We start from the raw sequence: 27,963 nt of genomic DNA on the forward strand, positions 1-27,963 counted from the left end.
ATCTGCTCAAGTCAGGGTATTTCCAGCTTTGTGGCTTTCACTTCCACTTTGCCAGGTGGGTGGAGTGGCCTCCTGTGGACGAATCAGATCTCTCCTCAGCCCAAACTTCAAGAGGTGAGCCAGGAGTTCAGGGTCTCAGACACACAGGCAGAGCAGCAGCAGCAGAGCAGCAAGAGGCTTGGATTAGACCAGAGGCCAGAACTATGGACGACCAGCGTGACCTCATCTCCAACCACGAGCAGCTGCCCATGTTGAGCCAGCGCCCTGGAGCCCCGGAGAGGTATGTGGGAGCAGCAGAAGAGTCACCCCTGACGCCCCCCCCCCGCCCCCAGGTCGCACAGGCGTGCGGAGGTGCTGGGGAAGGGGCACTAGACCGGAGTCACAGGAGGCACGGAATTAGGCTGTGGCCCTAACAATGTTTGGGTAGTTTTGAGCACATCTCTGGCCTGCCCAGGGCTTCAGTTCTCCCTCCTGTAACATGCGGGAGCTCCTCTAGGGCAGGGGTTTGAACTTTACATCACGAGCTTCCCTTCCAAAAATTGGAAGAGAGCTCCATACTCTTCCCGGAGTTTCCCACAGTATTAGGGGCTTCCTGTGAGGCTGGGACATGAACCCTAGGTTAGAAATCTTGGACTAGATTTTGAGAATGTTACATGTACTAGATGGAGAAACAAAGTTCCTAAAAGAACGATGGGGGCAGTTCATCGCAGGAGTTCCCTCCAAATAACCGTGGGTGGGCACGTGTGTTCGAACCAAGGGGGTTGTATTGCAGGTGTCTGTAGAGCAGACGAGACATCAGCCAGCACAGGAGGGGCTGGAAGATGTTGGAAGGGGGTCAAAAAAGGGTAAGGGGGGCCCTGGCTGGTGTAGCTCAGTGGATTGAGTGTGGGCCTGCAAACTACACGGTTGCCGTTCGATTCCCAGTCAGGGCACATGCCTGGGTTGCAGGCCAGTTCCCAGCAGGGGACGACGCATGAGAAGCAACCATACACTGATATTTCTCTCCTTCTCTCTTCCCTTCCCTTCCTCTCTAAAGATAAATAAATAAAATCTTTTAAAAAAAGGGCAAGGGGGGCTCTAGCTAAATTTCTAGAGAGGTCTGAGGGTTGATGTAGATTGTGTTCGGCCTGTGCCCTCTCCCTTGCTGCAAGGGGCCATTTAGAGGACCCCCATTCCCCTCTCCTAGCCTCAAGATGGCCTCACCAATGTGTTTTTCTGAAGGGGGAGGGGCTAGATTACCCCAGTGTGGTTACCCCAATGTCCCCGCTCTCCCCATCTGCAAAAAGTAATTTGTGAAACATTGGGTCACACAGCTAGTTGTGATGATGTCAGCTGTTGCCAGGCAGAAAGAGGTTTGAGAGAGGCACTCAGAGATGTCATGAGGATCTGCCTTCTGGGACACAGACCATTAGAGCAATGACCTGTGAAAATCCTGGGGAATCCTGTGAGTAGGAGGGCCACCCAGCTCTCTTGTGATGGCTGGATTCTGGTCCAGGTTCTGTACTGTCACATGTGACTTGGATAAATCACTGCTTCTTTCTGGGTCTCAGTAATAATGACAATAGTTATAATAGTTCCTGTTCACCGAGTACTTGCTACCAGTTCTCAGCTACTGTTGGTAATTTCAGACACGACTAAATGCTACACTCAATGCTGATTCTCACAGTAACCCTACGAGTCAAGTGCTTTTATTATCCCATTCTTTACGTGAGAAAATTGAGGCTCAATTTGATATGTGATTTACCTACATTATCACAGCTAGTGAATATTGGAGCCAGAATCAGAACCCAGGACTAGTCTGGTTTCAAATTTTGAACTGACTATCATCTGGCCCGTTTTTAGAGGAACAGTTTGCAGGGAGGGGAGGTGGGACCCTTCTGAGCTCAGGCCACCCAGTGAGTTGCAGACCCAGCATAGGCTCAGTGTACGGAGAGGGTGCCCCCTTGTCAAGTCTATGTCTGGTTTTCCTTTTAGTTCAGCTACTGCTTCTAAAACTGGCTTGGCCCTGTGTGCTCAGGCTACGCTAGACTTGAGCCAGTTTCAGACCCTTTTGTGAACACTTCTGCCTGGCAACATTATTGTCATCATCCCTGCAAGTTCTGGTTGGCTCCTGACTCTGACCAACTTATTACTGAAGGAAGCTGTGGAAGGAGGAAATAAAGAGAGGGGTGGTGAGTTGGCCCTGGTCCAGAACCCAGAGGACAGGCATTGAAGATATCTAAAGAGGAAGGAAGCCAGAAGTTAAAGTTCACTATTAACTCCCTTGAGAATAGCAGTCCGAGTTACCTGTGGAGTACTATCTGTAATAATGGAGGGGAGCGCTCTCCCCCCCCCCCCCGTGATCTTATTCAATATAACAACCTTTTGAGGAGATGTTCTTACCTCGGCTCACTCAGAGAGGCTGACTTACCCTGGGCCCCTGAGCTAATGGAGTGGCAGAGGTTCATCTCCAATACAGCTCTCAGGATCTTAGGCCTTGTGAGAAACTGAGGTTCAGAGAAGGGAAGGGACTTCCTTGCGTCCACACGGGGAGAGGCAGAGCTGGGACTAGCCGACGCGCGGCTGCTGAAGGGCAGGGCAGGGTGATGATGAGCTGGAGATGCTGGACTCCAGCAGGACCCAGGCTTCGGTGGGCCTTTCACCGACTTTGGAGGCTAGGCCACCCCTGTTCTTAGGAAAGGTCGAGAAATGGGACTTGTTTTCGCTTCCTGATGGGTCTCCTCCTTATTCCCACATGGGTGTTTGCTTTCTCTATCAAGAGTAGCAACACCTCAGGTGGGGTTCCGGCCCAGGAAGTGCAGAAGGCCAGAGGGCAGGCAGCCAGTGGGAATGGGTGTGTCTGTGGTGCCATGAAAGGCTGGGCAGAGGAGGGTCCTTGCGATTCCTAGCCCCTCTGGCTGGTTGCGGGAGTGAACAGGGTACAGCTTCGTCCTGACTGTTTCCAGTGGGTTTACTGGGAGTCCCACCCCCAGGGTGAGGTCAGGGACTCTCGTCATGGGGTAGGATCCCTGCTTCCTCTGTGCTGTAACTTGTGCACGTGCCCTACAAATGACATCCAAGACCAGCAGCTGGTAGGCCCCGAGATCTGAGGTCTGGCCAGCCTCCCCTGTGCAACTGGCCAGTGCAGAGAACATGAGGCCCAGGCCCCACATTCCTGCAGAAGTCCCTCCTGGGTGGAGGTCACCACGTGAAATACTTCTGTGCCCATGTGGCAGGCCCAGAGAATGGCAGAGACTTGCTCAAAGACAAGGGGAGTCAGGGCCAGTGGGGGTAAATGTCCAATGCCCCCAGCCTACTCTTAAAATGTGATGGCCTCACTTCTCTTTTCAGGTGGGCCTGCAAGCTCTGCAGTCCAGGTCCCACTTCCTTCCCTTTTCTGATTTCACTGCAGAGGTGGGGCGGGTAGGAGGGCAAAAATCCCCTTCCCCTCCAGGGCAGCCCGGATCCTCAGGAAACCCCCTGGCAGAGGGAACCTGGGGAGACCCTCCTCTTCAACCCCTTACTGCGCAGGTGGAACAGAGGCTGAGAGAGGACCCGGCACTGGTCCCTGGCTCTTCCCCCCTCAGCCTAGGCCCAGGGGCAGCTCCAGCACTTCAGTTTGGGAGGGCTGTACGGCCAGCAATGTTTGGAAGTAAGGGCCAGGGAAATTTCTTCAAGCTGCATGTCCATAGGCACTTGTTTATGCTTAAAGTGTGTGTTTGTCAGGGAGGTGGGTAGCTGGTGGAAATGGGGGGACACCTTCCCCCACTCCCAGCCAGTTCCTGGGGCAGCCACCTTCATGGACTCGGATCTGATGTACCCTCCCTTCCCTACAGCAGCAAGTGCAGCCGTGGAGCCCTGTACACAGGCTTTTCTGTCCTGGTGGCTCTGCTCCTGGCTGGTCAGGCCACCACCGCCTACTTCCTGTACCAGCAGCAGGGCCGGCTGGACAAGCTGACGGTCACCTCGCAGAACCTGCAGCTGGAGAACCTGCGCATGAAGCTTCCCAAGGGTACGTGCCCCACCTCCACCTTGACACCCCCCACCCCCACCACCCCTCACCTCAGACCCCATTCCTGCACCTAGCTGGGCCCACTGTCTTCTCCTTCTGGTCTGGAGTTCTAGTCCCTCCTCAACCAGGTCTGAGGCCTGAGTCCCCATATCTGAGTACTCTCTTCCCTGGGCACTGGGGCCACACTCATGCGGTGCCTCCTGACCCCACAGCTGCCAAGCCTTTGAGCCAGATGCGGGTGGCCACGCCCATGCTGATGCACGCGCTGCCCATGGAAGGAGTGCTCCAGGGGGTGAGGACAATCCCAGGGCAGTGCGGGGGTGGGGGTGGGGGTGGGGCGGGGAAGTGTTATCTAGCCTGGATGGAGGGCAGGTGTCAGGGGATGGGGGAGACCAGCTGACCTGGAAAAAAGCCCAGCTGGGGAGGGTGTCCCGACTGCTGGGGGAGGACAGGGCCCCCCTCGGGGAGAAGAGGAATCCCAGGACAGAGGGAGAGTCTCTTGGGGCAATCCCTGACAGGGGGGCCCTGCCCTCTACAGTTTACAAGGTGTTTCTCCTGTCCCATAGCATCTCACAGTCCCCTCCTATTCTCAAAGGCCTTATATACGGATAAGGTTGCTTCTCACAAACAACCTGCTGCCCACAAAGCCCTGGGTGGGAAAATGTATAGGGACCTGCTTGAGCTCTCACACTTGGAGGCAGCAGAGATGGTCCTGTGGAGCATCTGGGACTCTAGACTCTTACCCAGACCCCAGCTGCTGCCTCCATGCAGGGCCCCTCCTCGGGGGGCCAGTGCTGATAACCCCCACTCCTTCTTCCCACAGCCCATGCAGAATGCCACCAAGTACGGCAACACCACACTGGACCATGTGATGCACCTGCTTCTGGTGAGTGGGACCTGGCCGGGGCCCTGTCTGCCTACACAAGCCCCAGTCAACGCCACTCTCCAAGTCCCGCACCTTGCCTGGCTTGTAGCAGATATTCAGTATGGGCCAGCTGAGTCAGGGAGGGAGCGGCAGGAGCAGCCCTTAATAGTGTGTGTATTCCGGTCCTGCCATGCCCCTGCTTTTTGAGTGGTTGGATGGAGAAACCTAGGCGCCCACTTTTTCCTCCCCAAGTTTTTATTGCATGGCTATTCTGTGCCAAGCACAATGCAAGGCTCTAGACCCACAGTGGGGAGCAGTCAGACCCAAGTCCCAATCCCATGGGGACCCCAGCGTAGCATGGACGATAGGCAAGTGACCAGGAGATGAGGAATGTGCAGGGGCCTTTGTGAGGAAAGTTGTAGGAGACAGAGCCTAGCTGGGGGTAGGTCCACAATCTTTCTGGAGGAGGTGGGACCTGAAAGATGAATGGGCATCTGCAGATAGAAGACTGGGATTCCTGGTATATCGACCTGGAAGCTGGGTCTCCTGCCTTCCAGCCTTGGAGTCTTATAGCTGTGCATTCAGCCTGCCTTTACTGCCTGTCCACCCCCACAGCCCCATCACGGGTTCACCCCTCGGAAGGGAAGACCAGGGGGACATGGGTTGCACATTTCACCTTTCCTTCCAGGAGCTCTTTGTAACCTTCCTTCCTACTCTGCTACCCTGCAGAAAGCTGACCCCCTGAAGGTGTACCCACAGCTGAAGGGGACCTTCCCAGAGAACCTGAAGAAACTTAAGAGAACCATGGAGGGCCTGGACTGGAAGGTCAGCATTTCCTCATGCTCATGCCCCCTCTCCCGATGGCTAGGGCAGGGCTGGGGAGAGGAGAGGTGAAGGGTAGGCCAGGGAGGCCATGCTCAGGAAGCTGGAGGAAGCTTACAAGAATGTAAAAAGCTGCAAACATGGAAAGGTACTTGGAGTCGAGGAAGCAACTTGACCAAGCCCTGTGAGTCTCTAAGGGGGAACCAGGCTGCAGCTGGACCCAGGGGTGCAGGGACCCTGCCTGGCCCTCCCTGCCTCTGCCCCTAGGGGCAGATCCAGGCAGGGCTGGAGAGGGCTATTGAACCTGACCCCTACCTCTGTCCCATTAGGTCTTTGAGAGCTGGATGCATCAGTGGCTGTTGTTTGAAATGAGCAAGAACTCTCTGGAGAAGCTCACTGAAGGTTCACCAAAAGGTATAGGGAGTTGGGAGCCGTGGGTTCTGGGGCCCCTGGTCCTCCCTCAGGGCACTCCCAGAGCTGCAGGTGTTAGAGCCTGGAGTGTCCCTGACCCCGCTGGCCTCCCCGGCCTCTCCACTCTCATTCCTGTCACTCTCGTCTCTCCTGCTCTTCCTTCCGGGCTTGGCTGCCCCCAGCCCCCAGCCCGTCCAAGGGCCCACTGGGCACAGAGGTCCGGAGGTGACCTTGCTGTGGAGGATGGTGCTGGGCGAGTGGGCCCTGTGCAGAATCCACCAGAACATCCTAGGAGTCACTGCAGTGACCTTCCCCAGCGCTCAGAGGGCACCCCCTGAGGTCATGGCGGGTGCCAGACATGAGAGCTTTGGGGGTTTTCCATCTTATGGACAGTGTTTACCAGGATCTTCAGCTCTGAAGCTTTGAAGAAGATTATGTGTTAGCTCTGGTGATCGTCTGCCATGCAAGTTCGGGCATCTCTTCCCTCTGGGCTTGTTTCAGAAGTAGAACATCAGTGGCCCACAGCATGTGGGCTGCAGGTTTCTTCACCATAGACTCACAGAAGGCAGCTTAGATGCCATCTTGACTGCCCCCAAGCTGATGTTTGAATCCTTTCTACGATACCCACAAACCAACCCCCATTTCTGCTTGGATACCCTCAGTAACAGAAGATCACACTTACCAAGGTGACCACTGCTTTCCCCTAGAAATCAGAATCACCAGTGCAATTCCAAACTTGAACAGGCATGGAGTACAGTATTGGAAGAAACCCTCAAATTCTAGGATGAATTAGCCACACAGCCCTCCACTTCCTCTTTGATCTTGGGCCTCGTTGGCCCAGTTCTCGGTTTCCCCATCTCTGCAGTGGGTAGAGCAAGTACAGTCACTTGGGCAGAAGGCATCAGGCCCACAGCAGTGGTGTGTGGATCTCTGGTTCTGCTGAGACCCTGGCTCAGAGTCCACCCACTCACTGTACTTCACCATGCCTGTCGCTTCAGTACTGACCAAGTGCCTGGAAGAGGCCAGCCGCATCCCTGCCGTCCACCCAGGCAGGTTCAAGCCCCAGTGCGACGAGAACGGCAACTATTTGCCGCTCCAGTGCTATGGGAGCATTGGCTACTGTTGGTGTGTCTACCCCAACGGCACCGAGGTCCCCCACACCAGAAGTCGTGGGCACCTGCACCATAACTGCAGTGGTAAGCAGTGACTACTGTGCCAGGGAGTGTCAAAGGAGCAGGAAGGACCAGGAAGGCTGAGGGACAAGAGGTCGCTCCTGGTGCACATGCAGCCAGGACACTCAAGGTGTAAGCTCCCGGGGGGCAGCCACTCAGCCACGCAGCCACCCCTTTGTCCATCTACCTGCCTGCGCATTCTTCATGTTTGTCTCTCACTTCTGTCCTCACATCCACACTCACCTGTTGACTCATTTATCCTTTGGTTCTTTTGCTGTGACTTGCACCCGCCCATACACTCTCCACTCACGCATCCTGAAGTCCTACAGATGCGCCCCTCTCATTTCATCACCGCCTTCCTGGCCCTTCTCTCAGTTCCCAACGACACTCATCACCGCTGTCCAGCATGTGTCCTTCCATGTGGCACCTGCCCTCCCAGGGTGGGCCTGGGGCCAGGTTGGGAAGAAACCATCCCAGGCCCCTCACCAGTGGCTACAGTAGCTGGACTACAACTAACACATGGCCTTACCGCTCCTTTGCAGACCCACTGGACATGGAGGACCTGTCATCTGGGCTGGGCGTGACTAAGCCAGAGCTGGCCCAAGGTAACAGCCCCTCCAAGGGGATCCAGTCCCCAGCTGGGCCAACTCCCAAATCTTTCTCATGGGTGGATGCCCAGCTCGGCACGACCCTGGTCCATCCTCCCTTCCCGAGACGCCCACTTCAGAGATGAAGAACTGGGTTGTGGGTGGCTGTGTTGATAGTCATTACTTGTACCTGAGCCAACAGGTGACTGGAACCTTAACCTGCTGCTTCTTTTTGTAGCTATAGTGTGAGAACAGCAACCAAGGACAACAGCCCCCTGCCAACCCTGCATGGCCACAGCTTCCTTGCCGTCTTCTGCCCCCAGCCCTAGCCCCATACTCCTCCCCTTCCACTCCCACCCTGCACCTCGTCCCATGAGACTCTGGCGCCTGGCTCTCCATCTTCCTCGGGCACAACAGATCACATCGGAACAGCACAGATCAATGACCCAGCAGGGCCCTGCTGCGCACGTGCCACCCAGCAGCAGAGACACATGGCCCAAGGAGGTGGACCGGGAGCTCAGCTGACTCCCATGGGCTCCAACACCTAGACCCATGGATGAGGGCAGGTGCAGGGAGAGGAATGATACTCCCCTAAGCCCCAAGAAAGGACACGCTGCTGTCCCTCCCCGTCTGGCTTTAGCCTTGGCTTTCCAGCCTATGGGACGGGGGGCATGAGCCACCATTCCCGTCTCCAGCAAGTCACCAAGAACCAGCCTTTCCACCACAACCCCTCCTCCCTCTCTGCTGAGCCCCCCTGCTGTCCCCTCTGTGCAGCAAGCTTGTCATCAGCCCTCGGGACCATAGCTCGTGTGAGAATAAAATATAGTCAGTAGACAGACCACTTTCAGCTCCTGGCTGTTCTGTTGGGATCTGATTGATTTACCCTTAAGAGGTGACTGCGGGGCTTGAGTCCAGTGGTCTGGGGGGCGCGGTGCAGCCTGGGGAGCCCAAATGTAGAAGCTGTGGGGCCAGGCAGCGCTGGGCTGCTGTACTTTTTGTACACACTCGGTCTCCTGTTTAACCAGAGGCATGAATACTCTGCTTCCAAAAGGTAGGCTCTTGTCCAAAGTTCTTCGGGCACAAGCTCCTCCTGGTCCAGCTTCCATTTTCCCATCCCCCGATTTTCACTGCTATTACTAAGACCACCGACGGGATGACAAACGGCAACAGCACGAGGACCCCAGTCGGCTGTTGCCAGGAGGGAGTGGAGGCCCCACGTTGCTGAATTTCTTACCTCTTTGAGAGGAGACCAAAATCAAGACATTCGATGTGACATCTTTGTTTCTTTTCTTTAAAAAATATTTTATTTATTTTTTAGAGAGGAAAAAGGAGAAAGAGAGGGAGAGAAACATCAATGTATGGTTGCCTCTCGTGTGCCCCCTTATCCCTCTGGGGACCTGGCCCGCAACACAGGCACATGCCCTGGCTGGGAATCGAACTGGCAACCCTTTGTTTCACAGGCCGACGCTCAACCACAGAGCCACACCAGTCAGGACTATAATGTTTTTATTTCAACGAAGCCCAACAGGAAACCCCTCTGTGGCCCCAGCTGTAGACCAACACCCTACGGGGGGCAAGAAGCTATGAGGGCCTTGCCCACAGGCCTGGGTTAAGGGTACAGCCAGATGCCAAACTCGTCTCCAGGGCCTCCCCTGCTCAGGGCTCCCTTTCCCTGCACAGCCTCTTGCTGTCTCTGGCAGGAGGCCAGAACACCTTTGAGTAAAAGCTCCCCACTGCTCTGGGCCCCGGGAAGTGGGCCTTTGCATCGCTGGCCATCACTGTGTCCCGTTGCTGTCGCTCTGACACATCTCTTGCCTTCATCATTTCAGAAGCTGTTACCTGGCCACAAGGGCAACTCAGTCCTAACTGGTTTCCTGCTCTTCCTGTGCTTGCCATGGCTGTGCTCCCCCAGGTGCCTCAAAAAAGCCTATCCCCAGCTCCACTCCTACCTTCAGACATCAACAGGTGGTTTAGAAGGCACCCCCTTCTATTTCTTGCCTCTGGGTATTTGCCTGGCTCACCCGTGGACCTGGCAACCAACCATGATCCTGCTGGAGCTCTCTACCTTAGCGACGATGCCACCTCCTCCAGGAAGCCTTCCCCACCCCAATCCAGCACCAGACACTTCACTGAGGCAAACTGTCCCACTCAGCACAGCACCCCAGAGCCTAGATATGCAGTTAGGAGCAGACCCGAGTGACGGCTTGCTCCCCTCCAGTGTCAGCCAGGCACCCCCTCCACGAATAAGTGGACTGCAGAACATCTGCCCTGGGTGCACTGGAACTTTCACCTTCCCTTTAGGTCTTTTATTTTATGAGTTCTTACAAAAGCACAAAACAGGAACAAAACTGACAAAAGGACAAATTCTCAGCATCAGCTGGGGCCCAGGGACATGGAAGGAGCAGCAGGCTGGGCTCTGTAGGGGAAAGAGGTGGAAGGTCCCGAGGCCTCTGGGTATGTCGGGTCAGAGGTGGGAGGGGCAGGTCACTTACAAAAATATATATGGATATATGTATATATATATACTGTACACATCTGTACGAAGTGTCCTGTACCAGGACAGAAGTCAGTGCAGGGTCAGTGAGTGGAGGTCATGGAACCCGGTGCACTCCCTCCTCCTCCTCCTCCTCCTCCTCGGACCAGCCTCTGCAGGGCTCAGGGGCTGGGCCAGCACAAACACTGTGGCGGGCGGTCTTCTGGGGAGGAAGGGGAAATTGAAAGTTCAATTCCAACCTGTGGTGGGCAGAGTCACTGGGCACCACTCGGTTAAGAAATTCCTGGGGAAAGGAAACACATCTATCTAGAGGAAAGATTTACCAACTTTGGTCTGCATCAAGGAAAATGAAATCAAATCCACCCTGGCAATGTGGACGCAGGAGACGGGCATTAGCTAACCACAGCGGACCCTGTAGCACTGGTCATGCCCCGGGAGGTGGGCTGAACGCTTGCCTAGCTTCACCTGGTCCTGCCACCAGCCCAGGCAGGCTCTGCATGGCCCCACAGCGCGGAGCACTTCACCCCTCCACCACCTCTGGGGAAGCACGGGTCCACTGAAATGGCTTGTCTTGGGCAAACCATCTTCTTTCCCAGGAGCAAATGCCCTCAAGGGAACGAGCATAAGGAAAAGGAACTAGACAGCAGTGAGGGAGAGACGGAGCTCAGGCTCATCCTCATGCACAAAGGGGTGCCATCCCAGGGCCCCCGCTAAGGCATGTGCAGTGCTGCCCCCAGGGAGTGCCGGCCATCGCCACAGCTGTCCTGTAGCTCCAGCTCCTGGCTTGGCCCCGTTGACCCTGAGGGACAGAACCTCCTTCTCCACCCCCCTTTCCCTTGGGGCCCACCTCCAGGTCCTGCCTGGCTCCCTGGGACCACGGCAGTGCTAGAGCTGCCCGCCCGCCCTCACCAGGGGTCACAGTCAGCGGGGGTCCCTGGGTCGGGAAGCATACCTGCCCCCTTGTGCCCCTCAGAGAGTCTGCTGTGCCGTCTTACTCTGTGAGGAGAGAAGTGGGAGAGGCTGTAGTACCCGAAGCGTCCCCCACCCACACTGCCCCCACCAGGAGGGCACGGGAGGTACCCTCCTGAGGACTCGAGGACCCCTAGAACAGATGTTGAGTGTGCAGAGATCCCCAGGGGCAGGGCGGTGCCGCGAGTGCCCTCCAGGAAGGAACCGGGGCCACGCAGTGGGGATGTTCAGCTTTTCGGAGCAGAGCTGAGGCCCTGTGGGCGGGGAGAGCCTTGTCTCTGCAGGTGCTGAGTGTCCCCCTCCCCCACTGCGCTCCTCTGCAGGTGAGCAGCCTCGATCACCCATGAGGCAGATAACTGTGAGCTTCCTGTAGAGGGGTCCTTGCTGGCTGGGGCACACAGGTCCCAGCCTCCCTGAATCCTGGGGCTCCTCTCCCTCCCCCTGCCCTGGGAACCCCGCAGACAAGGCAGGGCCACTTTCAATTCTTCTGCACACACAGACCTTGTCTCTCTTTGAGGTGGCTCTTTTCTAGTATCATGACTCGCCGCCCCCACCCCCAACTCTGGCTCCCGCCCTCCTGACATGTGCAGGACAGGCTGGTCACAGTCACCGTGGGACTGGGTTGGGTCCCTGTTCTGGCGTGAAACCCCTCAGGAACTCACTTTACCTTTTTCTTCTTTTTCTTCTGTAACTGTGAGTCAGGGTCTTTGGTTGAGGCCTTTTTGGCTTTCTTCTTCTTTTCCTTTTTTTCCTTGTCTTTCTTTTCTGAGGAAAGAAAGTGAACTTCCTAAACAACACATGTTCAGCCTAAGCATTGGGGTCAATGTCGGAAGACATGCAGGGCGGCTCTCCAGGTCTCCCCACACCCCGGGGAGCCATAAAAACAGGCCCATGGACCTGTGACCACCCGCCCTGGCCTCATAATTTCTGCCCCATCCACGGGCCACCTGGAGCATCGCTATTCTTCTTCAACTCACTTTTAAACACTTGTACATGTTGTTTAAGACACTCTCTACCTGTGAAGTGGGAATGAAATATCACTGAGCACACAGGTTAAACGAGGCTCCACTGCACACAGCCTAGCACAGAGGTCAGTGAGGGGCAACTTTACCTGGGGGGGCGGGGGTAGCGCAATGCTGTGTAGGAGTGTGTGCCCTGTGGGGAGCAGGCCAGGCCCTGGAGCCCTGGGGTCTCCCTGGCAGTGCGGGCCCAGGGGCTCTGGGGTCCAGCTCCAGCTTTGCCAATAACTGCCCGCCATGACCCTGGACAAACCATTTCCCAGCCTCCCCCTTCAGTGCCAATCCAGGGCCCGTCCCGCCACGTGGTGACGGACAGCACTGAGTAGGGCCAGGGGAAGTGCTCCGGGCGGCAGTAGGCCACTTACTCTTGTCAGATTTTTTTTTCTCCTTCTTGTTCTTTGGGTTGGCCTGGTCTCCGCCCTCAACCGTCACCATCTCTGGCTCCCCTTCTGCCTTGTTCTTGGCCCTTGGGGAGCCAAGAGCCTCCTTTTCCTTCTGCTCCTTACTGTCACCACTTGCTGTGTGTCTCTTAGCTTTCCCCTTGGTGGTCCTGGGGGCCTTTTCTGAGCAAACAGCGCCCTCCCTGCCTTCCCCGGCCACCAGCAGTTTTTTCTTCTTGCTCTTGGGGGTGCTGGTAGCTGCCTGGTCTCCTGACACCTTTCGCTTGTGGCTCTTCTTGCTGCTCTCCTTGGTGGCATCAGTGGCCTTCTTCCTCTCCTGCTCCAGAAGCTCTGCCAGGACCTTCGCCACCGAGGCCTGGACCTGGGCCTCGCTCAGGGGCAAGGGCTCACTCAGGAGGCGCCGGGTGATGTCGTTTTGCAGTGCTAGCATTGAGGCTCCGAGGCCCCCGGCTCCCTTCCCGGGCTTCTGGGGCTTCAGAGGTGTGGTGCCAGGCTCTCTTCTGCCTGCAGAGAGAGGGCTGTGAAGTGGATGTGGGAGACGGGAACCAGACCTCTCGTGGTACAAGAGCCAAGGGGACCCAAGGACAGGACTGGCTTCCTTGGATAACCGTCACTCTTCCCCACCTGGGTCACCTAGCTCACATCTTTCTACCACCTTTTAACTTAAGTTCTTTGCTCTGTCTCCTCACACTAAAATCTCAAGTTTGGGCTGAGAATGGAATATGACTCTGGAGCGTTAAGGAAAGGACCTGAAATCCATCAACACAATGGAAGGTCAGACAGGAGGGAGACGTATCGTCTAGTTGGGGGTCTAGAGCCAGGAAGCAGGAGGCCTGGGTTCTAGGTCTGCCTTCCACTAACTTGCTCGAGGACCCTGCTCCTCCCACGGCCTGTTTCCCTGCTTGTAAAAATGAGGGGTCAGATGGACAGGGAGGCCTCTATTCTATACAGTAGCCACAGAAACGTGACCGCCATGCAACTCACGTCCGTCCACACACAGCGGGCCCTGGCCCTTGCTGCCCAGGAGTCCAGGCGGCTCGGGGCTGCTGGGTGCAGTGCGCGCACGTGGCCGCTGACTGAGCAGGTTTACTGCCTGCCAGAGTGATTTCTGGTGCAGCCTTTGTTTAGAATCTTCCACGCCTCTGCTCTCTTCTGATAACTGTGCTGACTACATGTGTGAAAACACCCTCCACAGCCGCCTCTAAAATGTCGGCCCGTCGCCGCCACCTCTCACAGAGAGGACGCTGAGGACACGAGCGAGCAAAGGCCCCTCTGTGGATCCGGCACCACCCGAACTCCCCGAGACTGGCAGGCCCCGCTCCCCGCGGGCCTGAGGGCACAGCCCTTGTGTGTGCTGGGCCCTGAGAGGTGCTCGGGGGTCTGGCCCACAGGGCACGGCGAGCAGAGGGTGCCCAGGACAGACAGAGCTCCAATTCACTCCTTCAGTGCTTCCTCGTAAGGGCAGGAGTCAGGGGGCGGGGACACTGAAGCAGGCACGGTGGCTCTGACCACCTTTTTCCCCACAGCCCACGCCTCTGCTTCCTGTTTATAAACACCCACAAGGCCAAGGCTGGGGACCCCTAGAGCAGTCCCAGGTGCGCTCACCTGAGAGGCCTACCCCTTGGCTCTGGCAGTCAGAGTGGTGGACGCCCCAGGCCAATGCCCCAGGCATTCCTACTTCCTGTGTGTGACACTCCCGGACACAGAGGGAACACAGCACCCCTGCCTTGTGTGGTCATGACCCAGAGGCTGCCGGCAGCCGCCAGCAGCCTGTTTGTGTGAGGCTTTAGAGAAAGTCAGCCCACGGCCTGGGGCCTTCGCCACGTGCTAGAGACTTCTCTGGCGTGGCTGCTGTCCGTTGTCTGCACTCCCTGACCCCCCAGCCCCCAGGCCATGAGCCCACGCGTTAGGGAGGCAGGTCAACAGGGTCAGCCAGAGAGAGCCAAGGCCTGTACTCCACAAGTCGAGGTGCACTTCGCTTTGGCGGGGTCTCCCTACAGGGTGCACCAGCGGCCCCTGGGCTCCTGGGTGGCCCCAAACCAGAGGACCCAGGCTTCACCTGGAGAAGCCCTGGTGATAGACATGACATGATCACATTGGTGGGACTGTTTCTGAGGGAGGGAAATAAGGAGGCCACTGCTTTGTCCCCGTGTCCTGCTGAGCCCCCCAACTTACCTGTTTTAGGGGATATGGTGTCTGCTGCTTGTTGCGGCCCCACTTCCTGCTTGCCGTCTGGGGCATCACTGGGGGCCGGAGAAGAGGAAACCGAGGGATTGCAGTCTGGCTTGGGAGGGGCCTTTGCAGCCTGGGAATTGGCTGGGGTCAGTCCAGGGGTCACATTACCTGAGAGGAGAGACTGAAGCAGCCCACTGTGAAAGAGGCTAGGACCCCACCCCACCAGCCTGAGTGCGGCCTGCTGTGAAGCAACCGGCCCCACGACCCGAGCTTGGGGCTGGCCCCGTCGGCCTGGGTTGTGGGGACACTCGCTCTTCGTATGCACCTCCTGTGTTATTTTAATGAGTACAGACTTTAGACGGGCACATTTAAAACGGAAATATTCTTATTACTAATGCAAATGGAAAATCACTGGTGCTGCCATGTGCAGAGGATAACCTTAAAAGAGATCCCATCTGTTAAGGGCTGTTTTTATCTGGGAATCACCTCACGTCAGGGTACAGACTCCTGGAGTCAGCTACTCATGGCTTTATGCTGAAACGGAGCCTTGAGGGAGGAGACAGCCTGGCTCCACACAGACAGGATCCTGCTCGGGGTCCCTGAGAGAAGGGCCCAGACCTCTCACCCAAGGACCCTGGCCCAGGACCCCCAAGGTTGCCAGCCCTCCCCCTTGCAGTTTACCTGGGAGGGCGCCACCACCTCCTCCTCGCTGGACTCCGCTGTGGTCTCCTCCACCAAGGTCTCATTCCTGGGGGGCACCGGACCTACTGGGGGAGCACAGGTGTCCTGTTGGGAGCCGTAGGTGTCCCCTGCCAGCTGGGTCAGGTAGAGCCCTTGGGGTGGCCGGGCCCTGTATGTGCCTTAACCTCCCGTCCATGGTCACAGCATTCCAGGTGAAATACCTGAATGCCACAGCCTTCCGTTCTGTTTGCTGAAGCCCACTTCCCCTTCTCTGCTTTTCTAGGGTAGAGGGTGGGCTGGCCCTGCATTTTGGTGGGGTCCGGTATAGAAGCCTGACTGCAGAGTTGGGAGTGGTCAAACAGAAACACCAGAGGGTCTCTGACCAAGTCTGGACTACCTTCCTCAAGGGGCTGTCACAGACGGGGAAACTACGGCCCGGTGTGGGAAGACTAGGCCGAGGGGGCAGAACTAGTGGAGACGCAGAGCAGAGGCCTGAGCCCAGACCTCCGCCAGGCTACCACTCCCCTCCTAGGCCCACCCAGCCTTTTCCTCCTGAGACCCTCACCCAGCCTGTGGGTCAACAGGGCCACCTGGGGCCCCTCAGCATCCTCCTCGCTCCCTGAAGAGCTACTGTCGCTGTCATCTGAGGTCTCAGAGGCCTTGGCTTTGGGGTGTCCCAAGGGAGGGGCTGCGGCTGGCTGGACGGCAGGAACCTTGGGTTTTCTTAGTTTGCTGGCTTTCGCAGTGGTGCTCTGGGGACCCGCCACAGGGACTGCTGCCAGAACACTGTCAACCTAATTCAGTGAAAGAAGAAAGTGGAAGGAAAAACTACAGAAAATGAGATCTGATGCTTACTGAACACCTCGGTTAAGGGCCAGACACCAGGCGGGCTGGGGCACATACAGGCCTCACTTCACCCTCCCACACCTCTCTCGGACGGCAGCCGCGGCCTGGGGATGCGAGAGCACGCGTGTGCTAAGGTTGCGGGGCAGGTCAGTACTGATGCTGGAACTCGGGCCCCTGCCTGGGACTTCCTTCCACCCTGTGTCTCTGATTCCTGTCCCCCCAGGGTAGGGCCTGGACCCGGGGCTCCTCAGCTTACCCCACTTGAAGATGGGGCTTTGGTTGGGGCCCCACTGGCTTTCTGCGCAAGGACCTTCAGGGCGGCCTGGGTCAGTGGGAGGTTAGCCAAGTTCCTCTTTGTCACCTGTGGAAGGCCAAAGGCAGCCCTGAGACTCCTGGGTTCTCAGGTGTCAGTTCTGCCCCTCCCTGGTCAGAGCTCTCCTTGCTGGGGTGGGAGGGGACCTATATCTGCAAGGAGCCATGGGGCTGGAGTGAGGACTGAGGAGGCAGGAGTCAAAGGGGCCATGCCACCATCTGGGCAGGAAATGGTGCCAGGCTTTGGGTGATGAGCTCATCACACCATTCTCAGAGGCTCCGAGTCTCTAGCCTGGTGGCTGCAGCAGCCTCCCCAAGTCTCCCTCATGCCACTCCTGCTTCCCACACTCACTAGCAATTAGGGAGAGAGGGCTGGGTGTGCCTCAACGTAAAGCTCCTGGCCCCCAACTGCTTTCTCTAGCTCTCCAACCCCCGTACCCTTCTCCAGAGGGCCCCTGCGCCTGGGTTCCCCGCCTGGAGCACTCCCTAGCCTGCTGGCCTGGCTGCTGCTCCTGCTTTCCCATCACCTCCTCGGGGAGGCCTTCCCAGCCCATCTGTTATGCACTCGCTCGCCCTGCATCGCTCTCCAGCTAACACTGCTTCCTTCCAATCTCCCACCAGTTAGTGAGCACTTGGTTTTTGGTTTCCTCCTTTTGTAGCCACCACTGGGCCTCACGTGGGAACTCCACAGGAATGGTGACCTCCCTGTCTTGTTCCTGCCACGTCCCAGTGGCCAGCATGGACAGAGGCTCAGCACCATCTGCTGGCCGAGTGGATACAGTGCCCACAGCCCAGATATCCACTCAGATGTGAGGAGCCCCTGTGAGCTGGGGGTGCCCCCTTCCTGCTTGGCCTCCCCCACACTCTCTTGTTCTCTCCAAGAGACAGGGTGAGGAAACAGGTAAACAGACTGGTACGGCCCAAAGAGAAAGAGAATGGGAACCATCAGCTTTCCCTGCCTGTTTTTAGATTCAGGCAAGGACCAAAGAAAGTGCACTGCAAATGATGAAGGCTGAGAAGTTAAGTCACTACCATGAACAATGACAAAGGACCACTTTTATCCTCGGCATCTCAAGACGGGGAGAAAAAACCCACCATCACCAAACGAAAGTCCAACCATGTTGGAAAGGCTGGTGAGGGACTCACGGGCGGCAGTGGCGCTGCCTGGTGCCATGTCCCCAGACTGCCATTCCTGACCACTCCAAGGTCACCTGGGAGCTTGGTTGGTGCAGCCAGAGGGTGGGAGGGCTCTGGCTTCGAGGAACAGCTACCTCTTCAGTGGCACTGGGTGTGGAAACGTAGGGGGACAAGGTCAGGGCGCCCCCTCACCTGCCACATACCTGAGTGGCAGGTGCCTTCTGTTTCTTGCCTTCTGTCACCTGACCGGACACCTCACTGCTGCCAGCCCCAGAACTGGCTCTGAGGGTTGCCCTTGGGTGGGCCGTAGGCATGGTCACCATGTGGGTTCTACCAGCTGAAATGGAGTGGGATAGGGTGCCCATCAGGACACAGAGCCCATGGCCTCCCAAGCTGGGGCAACACCCAATCTACCAGCCCTCCCGGGGCCCGGTGCGTTGCTCAGGGCTCATGCATGAGAAGCCTGTATGTTGTCCTCCCCAAGACCTCCAAGCAGGAGCTGGCATATCTCCATGTCAGAAGGCCTAGGGAGGTCACATGGCTGCTGGGGCAGTGACCCAGGCTTTCTCCTTATCCCTTCCCCACACTTCAGTTCTCCACACTGACCCCCTTGGCTGGCCTGGCTGCTGAGACTGTCCGCGTAGTTCAAATGGTCTCTCATGAGGATTGCTGTGGCCACCTGCGAAGGCTCAATTACACACTGCTCGCTGTTGCACTACATACAAAAGTGAAAGCATGGCCCGGACAGAACCTTCAGCTCCCTCCGACACGGCCTGGCAGAAACCACGGCACACCCAGGCGAGGACACTTTGTAGCCGGACACAAGGTGTAAGTGTGTAATGCCACAGTGTTGCCAAGTACCGAGTATTGAGCATGTGCAGAGCAGTCTCATTAAAAACATGTAGGTACAACTTAGGTTTTTGTAAAGTTATCAGTTGTAAAATGTTAACAGTAATTATTCCAGTGGGATTATAGGTAATGTTTTTTCTTTTGCACTAGTCTGTATTTCTAAATTAGCCTACCAAAGCTAGATATTAATATCCTCATTAAAGGATGTCATAAATCCCCTTACATGCCACCAGGAATGGGAGGCTTACCACCACCTCACAGCCCTCTCCATGTTCAGGCAGGCAGGCATAACAAAGCTTATCCTTTGACCTGGTCCCTACCACATGTCGCCTCTGGTCTGGGTTCTGCCTGTTGAAGCTGGTACAGAGAAGCCTTGGCAAATATTTCTACTGAGCCAGCCCCTCACTGCATGAACCAACACAGGGCCCAGAGACCCTGTCCTAAGCCCCTCCTGACCAGCTTGCTCAGTGACCCTGCCAGCAACCTCGGCCTTTGGGGTGCAGGCAGCCCCTCCCAGCTGAGCCAGGAGGCTGCAGCAGGGGACTCAGGCCTTGGTGGTGGGCCCATGCACAGCCCCACGCTCACCAGGAGTCAGGCACTGCGTGGCGGGGATCACGTCCTCGTCCTCGCTCTCGGAGGAGGAGCTCCTGGCCATGCTCTCCGAGGCCCGGGCCTTCCTCAGGGCACCTGCAGCCTGGCCAGCTGGACTACGATTAGGGTCGACAAAAATCAGAGGGGTTTTAATCACCTTGAAAAACAAAAACAAAAAACACCCCCGCAGTGATTAAAGGCTGGGCCAGGGGGAGGGGAAGTGGGGCAGAGAAGGGCTTTATAAGGCAGGGGGTCCTGAAAGCTTGGGGTGGCTGAAAACAGGCTGCTCCAGGCTCGCTGCCCCGGAGCCCGTCTGACCCTCACCACACCGCCCCCCTGAGGTGTGCAGGTGGGAAAACCACGTATCTGCTGAGGGAAAGGGCTGCCCGAGGCCACACAGCTGACCTCAGAGACAGATGCCTGCTGCACGGTGATACATGTGCCCCCAGGGAGTTGTCAGGCCTCACTGTCCCACCCCAGATTCTGACACAGCCTACTGAGTTGCGGCCTAGGACGCAGCAACCTGGCCGCGCTGACCCCATGGCTTCGACAGATCGACTGCCCAGGGAAAACTGGTGGGTTAGTGCCGAGAGGCCCCGGTGCAGCGCGCCTGCATCTGAACACACGCACAAAACAAAAAGCATCCGCCACCAGGGAAGTGCGGACAAGTCTGATGGGGTGGTCAACTCTTCAGGTGTGCTACTGCGCTACTGTCCTGCTTTAAAAGGGGGACTGAGTGGAGAGTGTGGGTGGAAGGGCCAGTCCCGAGTTCAGGACTGCCAGGGCGCGTGGGGGTTCTTTGTCTGTCTGCGGGCGCGCTTGATACATTTTCCAGTAGGACAGCCAAAGCGGGGAGGCAGTAGCTGCTCCCTGGCATTCTGCAGACCAGCCTGGGGACCACACCCCAGAGTGCAACCACGGCCTGTGCTGCACACACAGCCACGAGCCCGGGTGGGAGCCTGCCTTCCGTTCCCCAAAGGTCAGGCCTGGGCCGAGTTCTGCCACCCAGGTCTCCTCCAAGACACTAGCCTGCCCCGCTCCCGGAGCCTGACTCCACACCTTGCCCCCAGGGTGCTAGGGAGAGAAGTGAAAAGTAAAACAGAGAAGTGCTGCCCGAGGGTGGAAGCTCTGCTGGGCTCAGACCCTTCCTACCCCTGCCAAACAGCCTCCCCCACGGCTGCTCAGATCTGCCGCTTCCAGAGCCTTCCTGCCCACGTGATGAAACAGAGAAGGCTGGAAAGTGGGAGAAGGCTTACAGCTGAGGGAGGGGGAATCTATATATATGCAAGAAGACAGAGGAACAGATTGCCGGGGATGAGGAGAGGCAACGAACCCACCAAGGCAAACAATAGCGTCTGGGATGTTAAAAGCAGCTCAGCAGCAAAAACTGCCTCCTCTTCATCCCACCGGCCCATGCCGCCCACGCGGCCTCCAGGCTCCATGGGGCAGGCAGGGGGTGTGCAGCAGCACAGGGGACCCCGCCTCTGCCAGGACCTCACTGTGCACTGTGTGGTCAAGCCCCGGCACTTTGTGCCTCAGCTTCCCACCTGTTAGTAGCATCAGCCTGCACTCACTCCCCAGAGGGGCTCAGATGCTTTAGAAACTGCAAAGCACGGTGCACCTGTGGGGGGGTGGGGGTGGTGATGAGGGCCCTCCTGCCGGGGTGGTTGAAAGGCTCATGGGAAGGCGAGGCAGCCTGAACACTGAGCTGTGCTTTGTGTGGGCAGCTGGGCAGTGAGGAACCAGAGGGAGCCAGGGACTTTCTTCCTGCTGCGGGTCTGATGGCTGCAGCACCAAACCGAGGGGTGGGGGGTGGGGGGCAGTGCTCACCTCCTTGGGTCAGGCCGAGCCCCTCAAAGCCGTGCCCTCACTCGGGTCTGCGGCAGAGTGGGGGTAGTGAGTTGAGGAGCCTGGGCTGCTAACCCCAGGTGGGGGACACAGCCATGAAGGCACCTGGTGGGGAGGGCAGAGCTGTGGAGGGCGGCCCTTCTCCGAAAGGCTCTCTTGAAGCCATCTGGGGGCTGGCTCATAGGCCTGGGCCAGCCCACCCCAGGGCACTGGGAAACCCCACTCACTGGGACTCTCACCTCCGGAGGCAAGGGCACTGAGGCTCAGACAGGGTGGGTGGCCTGCCCCAGGGTGACCTAGGAACTGGTGCCAGAGTCAGGACTGGAAGTCAGCTCTGCGGGTACCAGACAAGAGCTCCTTCCAGGGCCAACCATGCTAAGCCTCCGATTGAATACCCTAATCTGGCTTCTTTCAGGCCTTTCTTCTTTTTTCTTTTAAAAAGATTTTTCATTTATTTTTAGAGAGAGGAGGAGGGAGGAAAAAAGAGAGGAATCTGAGAAACACTTATCGGTTGCTTCTGGCATGTCCCCAACTGGGGACCTGGCCTGCATTTGACACGTGCCCTGAACGCTCAGCCCACTGAGCCACGTGGGTCAGGCAAGGTTTTCCTTTTCTCTGCACTCGATCTAAAGCTTTGAGGGCAGGGCCAATGCCAGCACCATGGGCTGAGCCACAGACCACCCCCCTGAAGTCTCTCTCAAAGTAAGAGGGTGGGTTCCACCCCCTACAGGTGGGGAGACTGAGGCACAGTGAGGAGGCCTGGGAATGAAGCCAGAATCTCCTATCCGCCTCTCAGCCGGGGGCTCTGCCCACCACGCTAGCATCGATCTCTCTGCCCCACCAATAGGCTAATAATAAAAACAGAGCAAAACGTGTCCATAGAAAAGTGCTTGATAGAAGCACAATAACGATAATAATCATAATTAGTAAGCAGGGCATTAAGGACATACAAACCCCCAGTTCAGGGGAGGCAGCAGGTTCCCCAGGCTGTGCCTGTCCCTGAATCCTCTGGGGGAACGCACAAACTGCGGGCTTTTTCGTTCTTTTTAAATAGGGACTCCAGAATCTTCGGGACCAACGTACCAATTAAATGTTTCAGTTTAAGCATGATGTTCATTTTAATTGTGTTAGTCCGCCCCTGCAGAGAAGGGGAAGTGGCCCTCTCCCTCCCAGCTGTTCAGCTCCTGGAGAAGGAAGGAGGCAGCCTCTGCTGGGGGCAGTGCCCCTGCCCCCTCAGCTCCTTCCCCGGAGAGTTGAGTGCTGCTGTAGGGCCAGGGAGGGGTTGGAGTGCGGTGGCCTGGGTTCCAACCCTAGGCGTGTCCACTTGTTAGCGCCATGTCACACTGGGGAGCTCACTTGCCCTCCCTGAGCCTCATTCCTTCCTCCTTAAAGTGGGAATAATGGAAGGAGCTATCCTCCTCAATGGCTTGTGGTGGGGACTAAACAGTAATGCGAGTTGGGGCCTTAGCACAAAGCCTGGCACACAGGAAGTGGTTGGTAATGTTACTTGGTTTGGCTCATGGTCATTTTTGCAACCTGTGCTGTTAAGAGCAAGGCCATGAGCAGCCCACCACTGGGTGCGCGAGCAGCACCTGACCTCGCTGATGTGTGGTTAGCACGTGGTGTGACCTGAGGGGAGAGGGAGAGAGACCCGACTGTCTGGCAATTGCAGGACTCCAGCATCCCTGAGGGATTGGGCAGAAGCTTCCAGGAGCTTGGGGTTAGAGGGCAAAGGGCAGAGCTCTCTGTCCCAAAGCCATGGAAGCCTGGACACCAGCCCAAGGGACACGGGCCTATGATCTGGGGAGACAGGTGGGCTGGGTCCCTCCCTCGAAGCACAATCTGGGGAGGATGACTGGAGCAGCAGAGCATGTGAGGACAGACCACAGGTGCCCGAGTGGCTCAGGCCAGGCCCACGGATAACAATGAGCCCTGCAGAGAGGACTCTGAGTCCCAAACAGAAAGTAGGGACACATGGGGATAGGGCGGCCTGAGGACCAGTGTTTGCCCCTTCCCTAGCTTCTTGTGGGACATGAGGGTTCCAGGAAATCCCTTTACTTTGGAGGACCTTGATTCCTGATGGCAAACAGGCAATGCCAGGCACCCCCGCAGGCGTGGGCTCCTGCTTTCCGGCGGTGCACTGTGGGCCTGCGCCAGTGCATGAACTCAGGTGTGAGGGCTGGTGACAGTTCACAGCCGAGCCCCCCTGGCCTCAGCATGGTTAGACCCTGTGCCCAGGGTCACAGGGCTGGTGGCAGGAGAGCCTACCACCAGCTCTGACCCTACGTCGACTGGCTCTGAAGCCTGGGTGTTCAGTGGCACTCTGCTGCCCGCCCCAACGGGTTATTGTGATGCCCGATGTGGCAGAACAGGGGGAAGAGCTCTGCAGACTGTGCAGTGCTGTTTAAACGAGAACACCCTGCCCTTGACCCTCACCGGCTGCCAGTGCCCAGCTCTCAGCCCGCGGTGCTGTTAGAGAGAAGGTTCGGCCCACCTGGCTCACCGGCAGCTCCTCATCACTGCTCTCCGAGGGCCCCCCTGGGCTCTCCTCTGGGGGTGCTGGGGCCAGCGCCTTGCTTCTGGCAGTTTTGGAGTTACTCTCCTTCTGAGGGGACAAGTACACGGTGGGGGAGAGGGAGTCAGCCGAGGCAGAGCATAACCAGGGACAGGCACCCGGTGAGCAGAGACCCAGGGAAGGCAGTGTGGCTCCTTCCTACAGGCACATGGCTAGTGGGGGGTGGGGGAAGGACACGGGGTCAATGAATGGACACGAAGACTACTGGACCAGTGTGGCCCACAGCCACTGGACACACAGGCCTTCACTTGCTCATCTTCCTGCCAGAACTGACTCTGAACTTGAAAGGGATGTATAAGTAAGACAAAACCTGGGGACTAAGTGCTGTTGGCTGGACATCTGCACGAGGTGACAGCCACTGGGAGGGGCTGGGGAGAGGTTGCAGGGATGAGCCAGTGACCACAGCACAGCTCACACCTAGCTGTAATGCCCTCAGGTAAAAGCGGGAGCTAGAGCTGGCTAAGGCTGCTGCCTCTGCCTGCTGGGCTGGCACAAGTGTGTGGGGCAGGTGAGGTGGACTCTGTGGTCAGGGGCCAGAGAGGGAGGGTGAGGTCAGCTCCACGCTTTTTAAACACCACTGAGGCCCCAGCATTCACTACTCAGCCCAGCCAGCAAAGTGGGGCCTAGGAGGCCAGTTTCTCAAGAGGAGCTACAAGAGCCTGATTTCTATGTGTCACTTCCCAAGTTTAAAATGGGTCAACTGAAACGCACACGGCAACCACCGTGCTGGTGTCTTCCCTGCTAACAGAACCGCAGCTCTGTTCTGGTGGTTTCCACCCCAGAGCAGCCTGATCTCCCAGCCAATCCTGGGAACCGCAGGCCCTTCATCAGTGATAGGTGAGTGGCTTTGGGAGGGAGGAGGGTGAAGCGAACTCGTGCCTTAGATCAAGGAGACAAGGAGAGGGGAAGTGGGCTGGGAGCTTTCCTAGCTCTTTAGGAGGCACTGCAGCCCTGCTGTGACATTGAGGCAGATGAAGCAGAGCCAGAGGAAATCTGGGTCACCAGCGATGCTGTGGTGAAGGAGCCACATGTGCAGCAGCCTCACCCTGGGACACCAGGAGATAACCGATGCCCTGACCGCCCAAGCTCTTGTGAACTAGGTTTGCTTCTACAGATTAGGACATCCTGGCAGATACAGCAACTCATTTAAAACTTTAAAAAGAGGACTTCCGGCCAAGATGGAGGTGGAGAAGACACACTGTGCCTTCTCGCACAACCAAAAGAAGGACAATAACAATTTAAAAACAAAAACCAACCAGTACTGACAGAAAATTGAGCTGTATGGAAGTTCGACAACCAAGGAGTTAAGGAGGACACATTCACCCAGACCAGTAGGAGGGGTGGAGACAGGCAGCCTGGTGGAGAAGACTTTTGGCAAGGTAGCAGCTGGTGGACCCTGTGAGGCGACTAGTGGACTGGGTGGTCCCACATTCGCATGCAGATAAACTGGGGAAAGAGACTGCGTAGCCCAGGGCTCCAGCGTGGGAAAATAAAGCCTCAAACCACCAATTGACAACATCTGTGGGGTTGAGGAGCCAGGAGAAACGCCCAGCCTCACAGGAGATTTCGTCGGAGAGACCCACAGGGTCCTAGAACATACACAAGCCCATCCACATGGGGACCAGCACCAGAGGGTCCAATCTGCTTGTGGGTAGAGGGGAAAGTGACTGAAAAGTGGCTGAGAATGGAGCAAGTGCATTGTTCCCTCTCAAACCCTTCCCCCACATACAGCTGTAACCCCTCCCAGGTGAGCAGCTAAGGCTCTGCCCCTCATACATAACAGGCGTGCCAAGACAAAAAAAAAGGCCCAAATGAAAAAACAGATCAAAGCTTCAGAAAAAAATACAACTAAGCGACAAAGAAATAGCCAACCTACCAGATGCACAGTTCAAAACACTGATGATCAGGATGCTCACAGAATTGGTTGAATTTGGTTGCAAATTAGATGAAAAAATGAAGGCTACGCTAAGTGAAAGGAAGGAAAATGTACAGGGAACCAATAGTGATGGAAAAGAACTGGAACTCAAATCAACGATGTGGACAAGAAGGAAGAAAGAAACATCCAACCAGAAAAGAATGAAGAAAGAAGAATTTAAAAAAATGAGGAGAGACTTAGGAACTTCCAGGACATCTTTAAACATTCCAACATCTGAATTATAGGGGTACCAGAAGGGGAAGAGGAACAGCAACAAATGGAAAACTTATTTGAACAAATAATGAAAGAGAACTTCCCCAATCTGGCAAAGGAAATAGACTTCCAGGAAATCCAGGAAGCTTAGAGAGTCCCGAAGAAGTTGGACCCAATGAGGAAGACACCAAAACACATCGTAATTATATTACTCCAGATTAAAAATAAGGAAAGAATCTTAGAAGCAGCAAGAGAAAAGGAGACAGTCACCTACAAAGGAGTTCCCATCAGACTGTTAGTTGATTTCTCAAGAGAGACCTTACAGGCAAGAAGGGGCTGGAAAGAAGTATTCCGAGTCATGAAAGGCAAAGACCTACATCCAAGATTGCTCTATCCAGCAAAGCTTTCATTTAGAATGGAAGGGCAGATAAAGTACTTCTCAGATAAGGTCAAGTTAAAGGAGTTCATCAAAAGAAGATAAAAAACATGTACAGTAAAAAGAAAGTAAACTCACAATTATTAACCTCACTGAAAAGAAACACAAACACAAAAACAAACTAAGGAAACAACTAGAACAGGACCAGAACCACAGAAATGAAGATTATATGGAGGGTTAGCAACAGGGGAGAGGGAGGGAGGGGGAGGGGGGGAGAAGGTGCAGAGAATAAGTAGCATAGATGGTAGGTAGAAAATAGACAGGAAGAGGGTAAGAATAGTATGGGAAATGTAGAAGCCAAAGAACGTATATGGACAACACATGGACATGAACTAAAGGTGGGGGGGATGTGGGTAGGGGTGTGTGTGCAGGGTGGAGAGGAATAAAGGGGGAAAAATGGGATAACTGTAATAGCATAATCAATAGAATATATTTAAAAAGTAAAATAAGTCAAAAAAAAGAAGTTAAAAAGGAAGCTGCACAAGCCAAAATATGGCCAGGGCAACGAGGCCTCTAGAACGGCACTGGGAATAAGCCACTGGCAGTTCCTGCTGCCCGACAGCGGCCTTTGCTGACCCCAACTGACCTCGCGCACCGCCCCACCCCCGGCACACACTCGCACCCTTCGCCCCCGCCTGGCAACTGGAGTGCCTGTCTTCACTCTTGGGTCTGGTGGGCTCCAGGTCTCCCTTCCAGCTCCGCACTATCATTTCCTCTTCCAGCCTCTGAGACCTGTTCTCCCAGGTTCATTAGACAGACCCTACCAGAACATTCTCCGGAAATCCAGTCACCTTGCCCTACAGACTGTAAGCTCCTTGGGGTCAGGGCCACCATCTTTGGTCCTTCTATCTCTATCAGCAAGAGAGAGGGCTCAACAGTTGGCCGATGCACGGCCTCGGAGAGTAGTGCTAAGAACACTTCCTAGCTCCTTGGTGCCTGTTTTGCTCATAGAGAACGAATCTACAGGGGGTGGAGCTTGGCCTGGCATACGGACGTCCAGCTTTCCTCCGGGAATGGAAGATCCAGCTGCACAGAGGGCACATTTCTACAAGGTCACAAGTGGCTGGAGTGGACAGCGACTGCCTCTTGAATGGGGAAGGGCTCTCCAGTTTGCCCTGGCTGCCACCACTCCCTCCTGTCTCTCCTGACACCATGGCTCAAGGCCCATTGCCACCTGTCCCCTCTACCAGGCCTGTGCCAGTCATTCCCATTACACACCTGAGCCCGGTGAGTCCTGGAGTTTGTTACTGTGAACTCCAGCAGGACATGGGCCCCCTGCTGCCTTCTGCAGGCAGGCAGGGAGAATCACCCCGATAAAAGCCACGTCTTCATTCCCTCTCCCTGAACCCCAGGCTTCACACTAAGCTAGACAAGCTCTCCCTGGGGAGATGCACAAGCTGATGTGAGGTCCCAGGCCCAGAAAAGGGAGGTAACTTCCTCCAGCTCCCCAGGGTCTTGTGGCGCCTGCACCACCATCCAAGCCTCCCCACGACCCTCTGACTGTGACATCTTTGCATTCTTGGCTTCATGTGCCTTGGTAGGAGTTTCTGGCTGAGCCTTCCTTGGGGCTGGTGTCCACTCAAACGGTGGAGGCCTTGGTTTAGAGAAGTCTGACAGCAGGTTTCACTGAAGGGAGACACTGAAGCCTTCCTGG

General features: G+C 56.3%; 2 protein-coding genes across 7 annotated transcripts in view; one reads left to right on the forward strand and one right to left on the reverse strand.

Annotated features, from left to right (window-relative positions):
- Positions 1-8,686, forward strand: CD74 (CD74 molecule). 4 transcript variants are annotated; one of them, XM_037044902.1, is made up of 9 exons: positions 1-280; positions 3,819-3,991; positions 4,204-4,283; positions 4,815-4,877; positions 5,586-5,681; positions 6,008-6,092; positions 7,088-7,285; positions 7,804-7,866; positions 8,087-8,686. In XM_037044902.1, the coding sequence occupies exons 1-9, from the start codon at positions 204-206 to the stop codon at positions 8,095-8,097; spliced, it is 846 nt and encodes a 281-aa protein (XP_036900797.1). In that variant the 5' UTR covers positions 1-203; the 3' UTR covers positions 8,098-8,686. The 4 variants fall into 4 exon arrangements, with proteins under 4 accessions (XP_036900797.1, XP_036900796.1, XP_036900799.1 ...); XM_037044901.1 differs by having other exon boundaries at positions 2-280; positions 3,816-3,991; XM_037044904.1 differs by lacking the exon at positions 7,088-7,285 and having other exon boundaries at positions 9-280.
- A 1,453-nt stretch (positions 8,687-10,139) lies between these two features.
- Positions 10,140-27,963, reverse strand: part of TCOF1 (treacle ribosome biogenesis factor 1) — a 37,791-nt gene continuing 19,967 nt past the window's right edge. The window contains exons 17-27 of one of the 3 annotated variants that reach the window (XM_037044907.1): positions 23,665-23,775; positions 19,317-19,479; positions 18,086-18,219; positions 16,690-16,794; positions 16,153-16,381; positions 15,588-15,670; positions 14,907-15,087; positions 12,696-13,235; positions 11,979-12,076; positions 11,295-11,338; positions 10,140-10,544 (exon numbers count right to left, since the gene is read on the reverse strand). In XM_037044907.1, the coding sequence (XP_036900802.1) occupies positions 11,312-11,338; positions 11,979-12,076; positions 12,696-13,235; positions 14,907-15,087; positions 15,588-15,670; positions 16,153-16,381; positions 16,690-16,794; positions 18,086-18,219; positions 19,317-19,479; positions 23,665-23,775 (1,671 nt within the window). In that variant the 3' untranslated portion in view covers positions 10,140-10,544; positions 11,295-11,311. Of the gene's footprint in view, positions 10,545-11,294; positions 11,339-11,978; positions 12,077-12,695; positions 13,236-14,906; positions 15,088-15,587; positions 15,674-16,152; positions 16,382-16,689; positions 16,795-18,085; positions 18,220-19,316; positions 19,480-23,664; positions 23,776-27,963 lie in introns of all 3 variants that reach the window. The other 2 variants (XM_037044905.1, XM_037044906.1) reach the window with 2 other exon arrangements.

Source organism: Sturnira hondurensis, unplaced genomic scaffold, assembly GCF_014824575.4.
Source record: "Sturnira hondurensis isolate 20B ecotype Veracruz unplaced genomic scaffold, ASM1482457v3 Scaffold0004152, whole genome shotgun sequence".
Classification (NCBI taxonomy): domain Eukaryota; kingdom Metazoa; phylum Chordata; class Mammalia; order Chiroptera; family Phyllostomidae; genus Sturnira; species Sturnira hondurensis.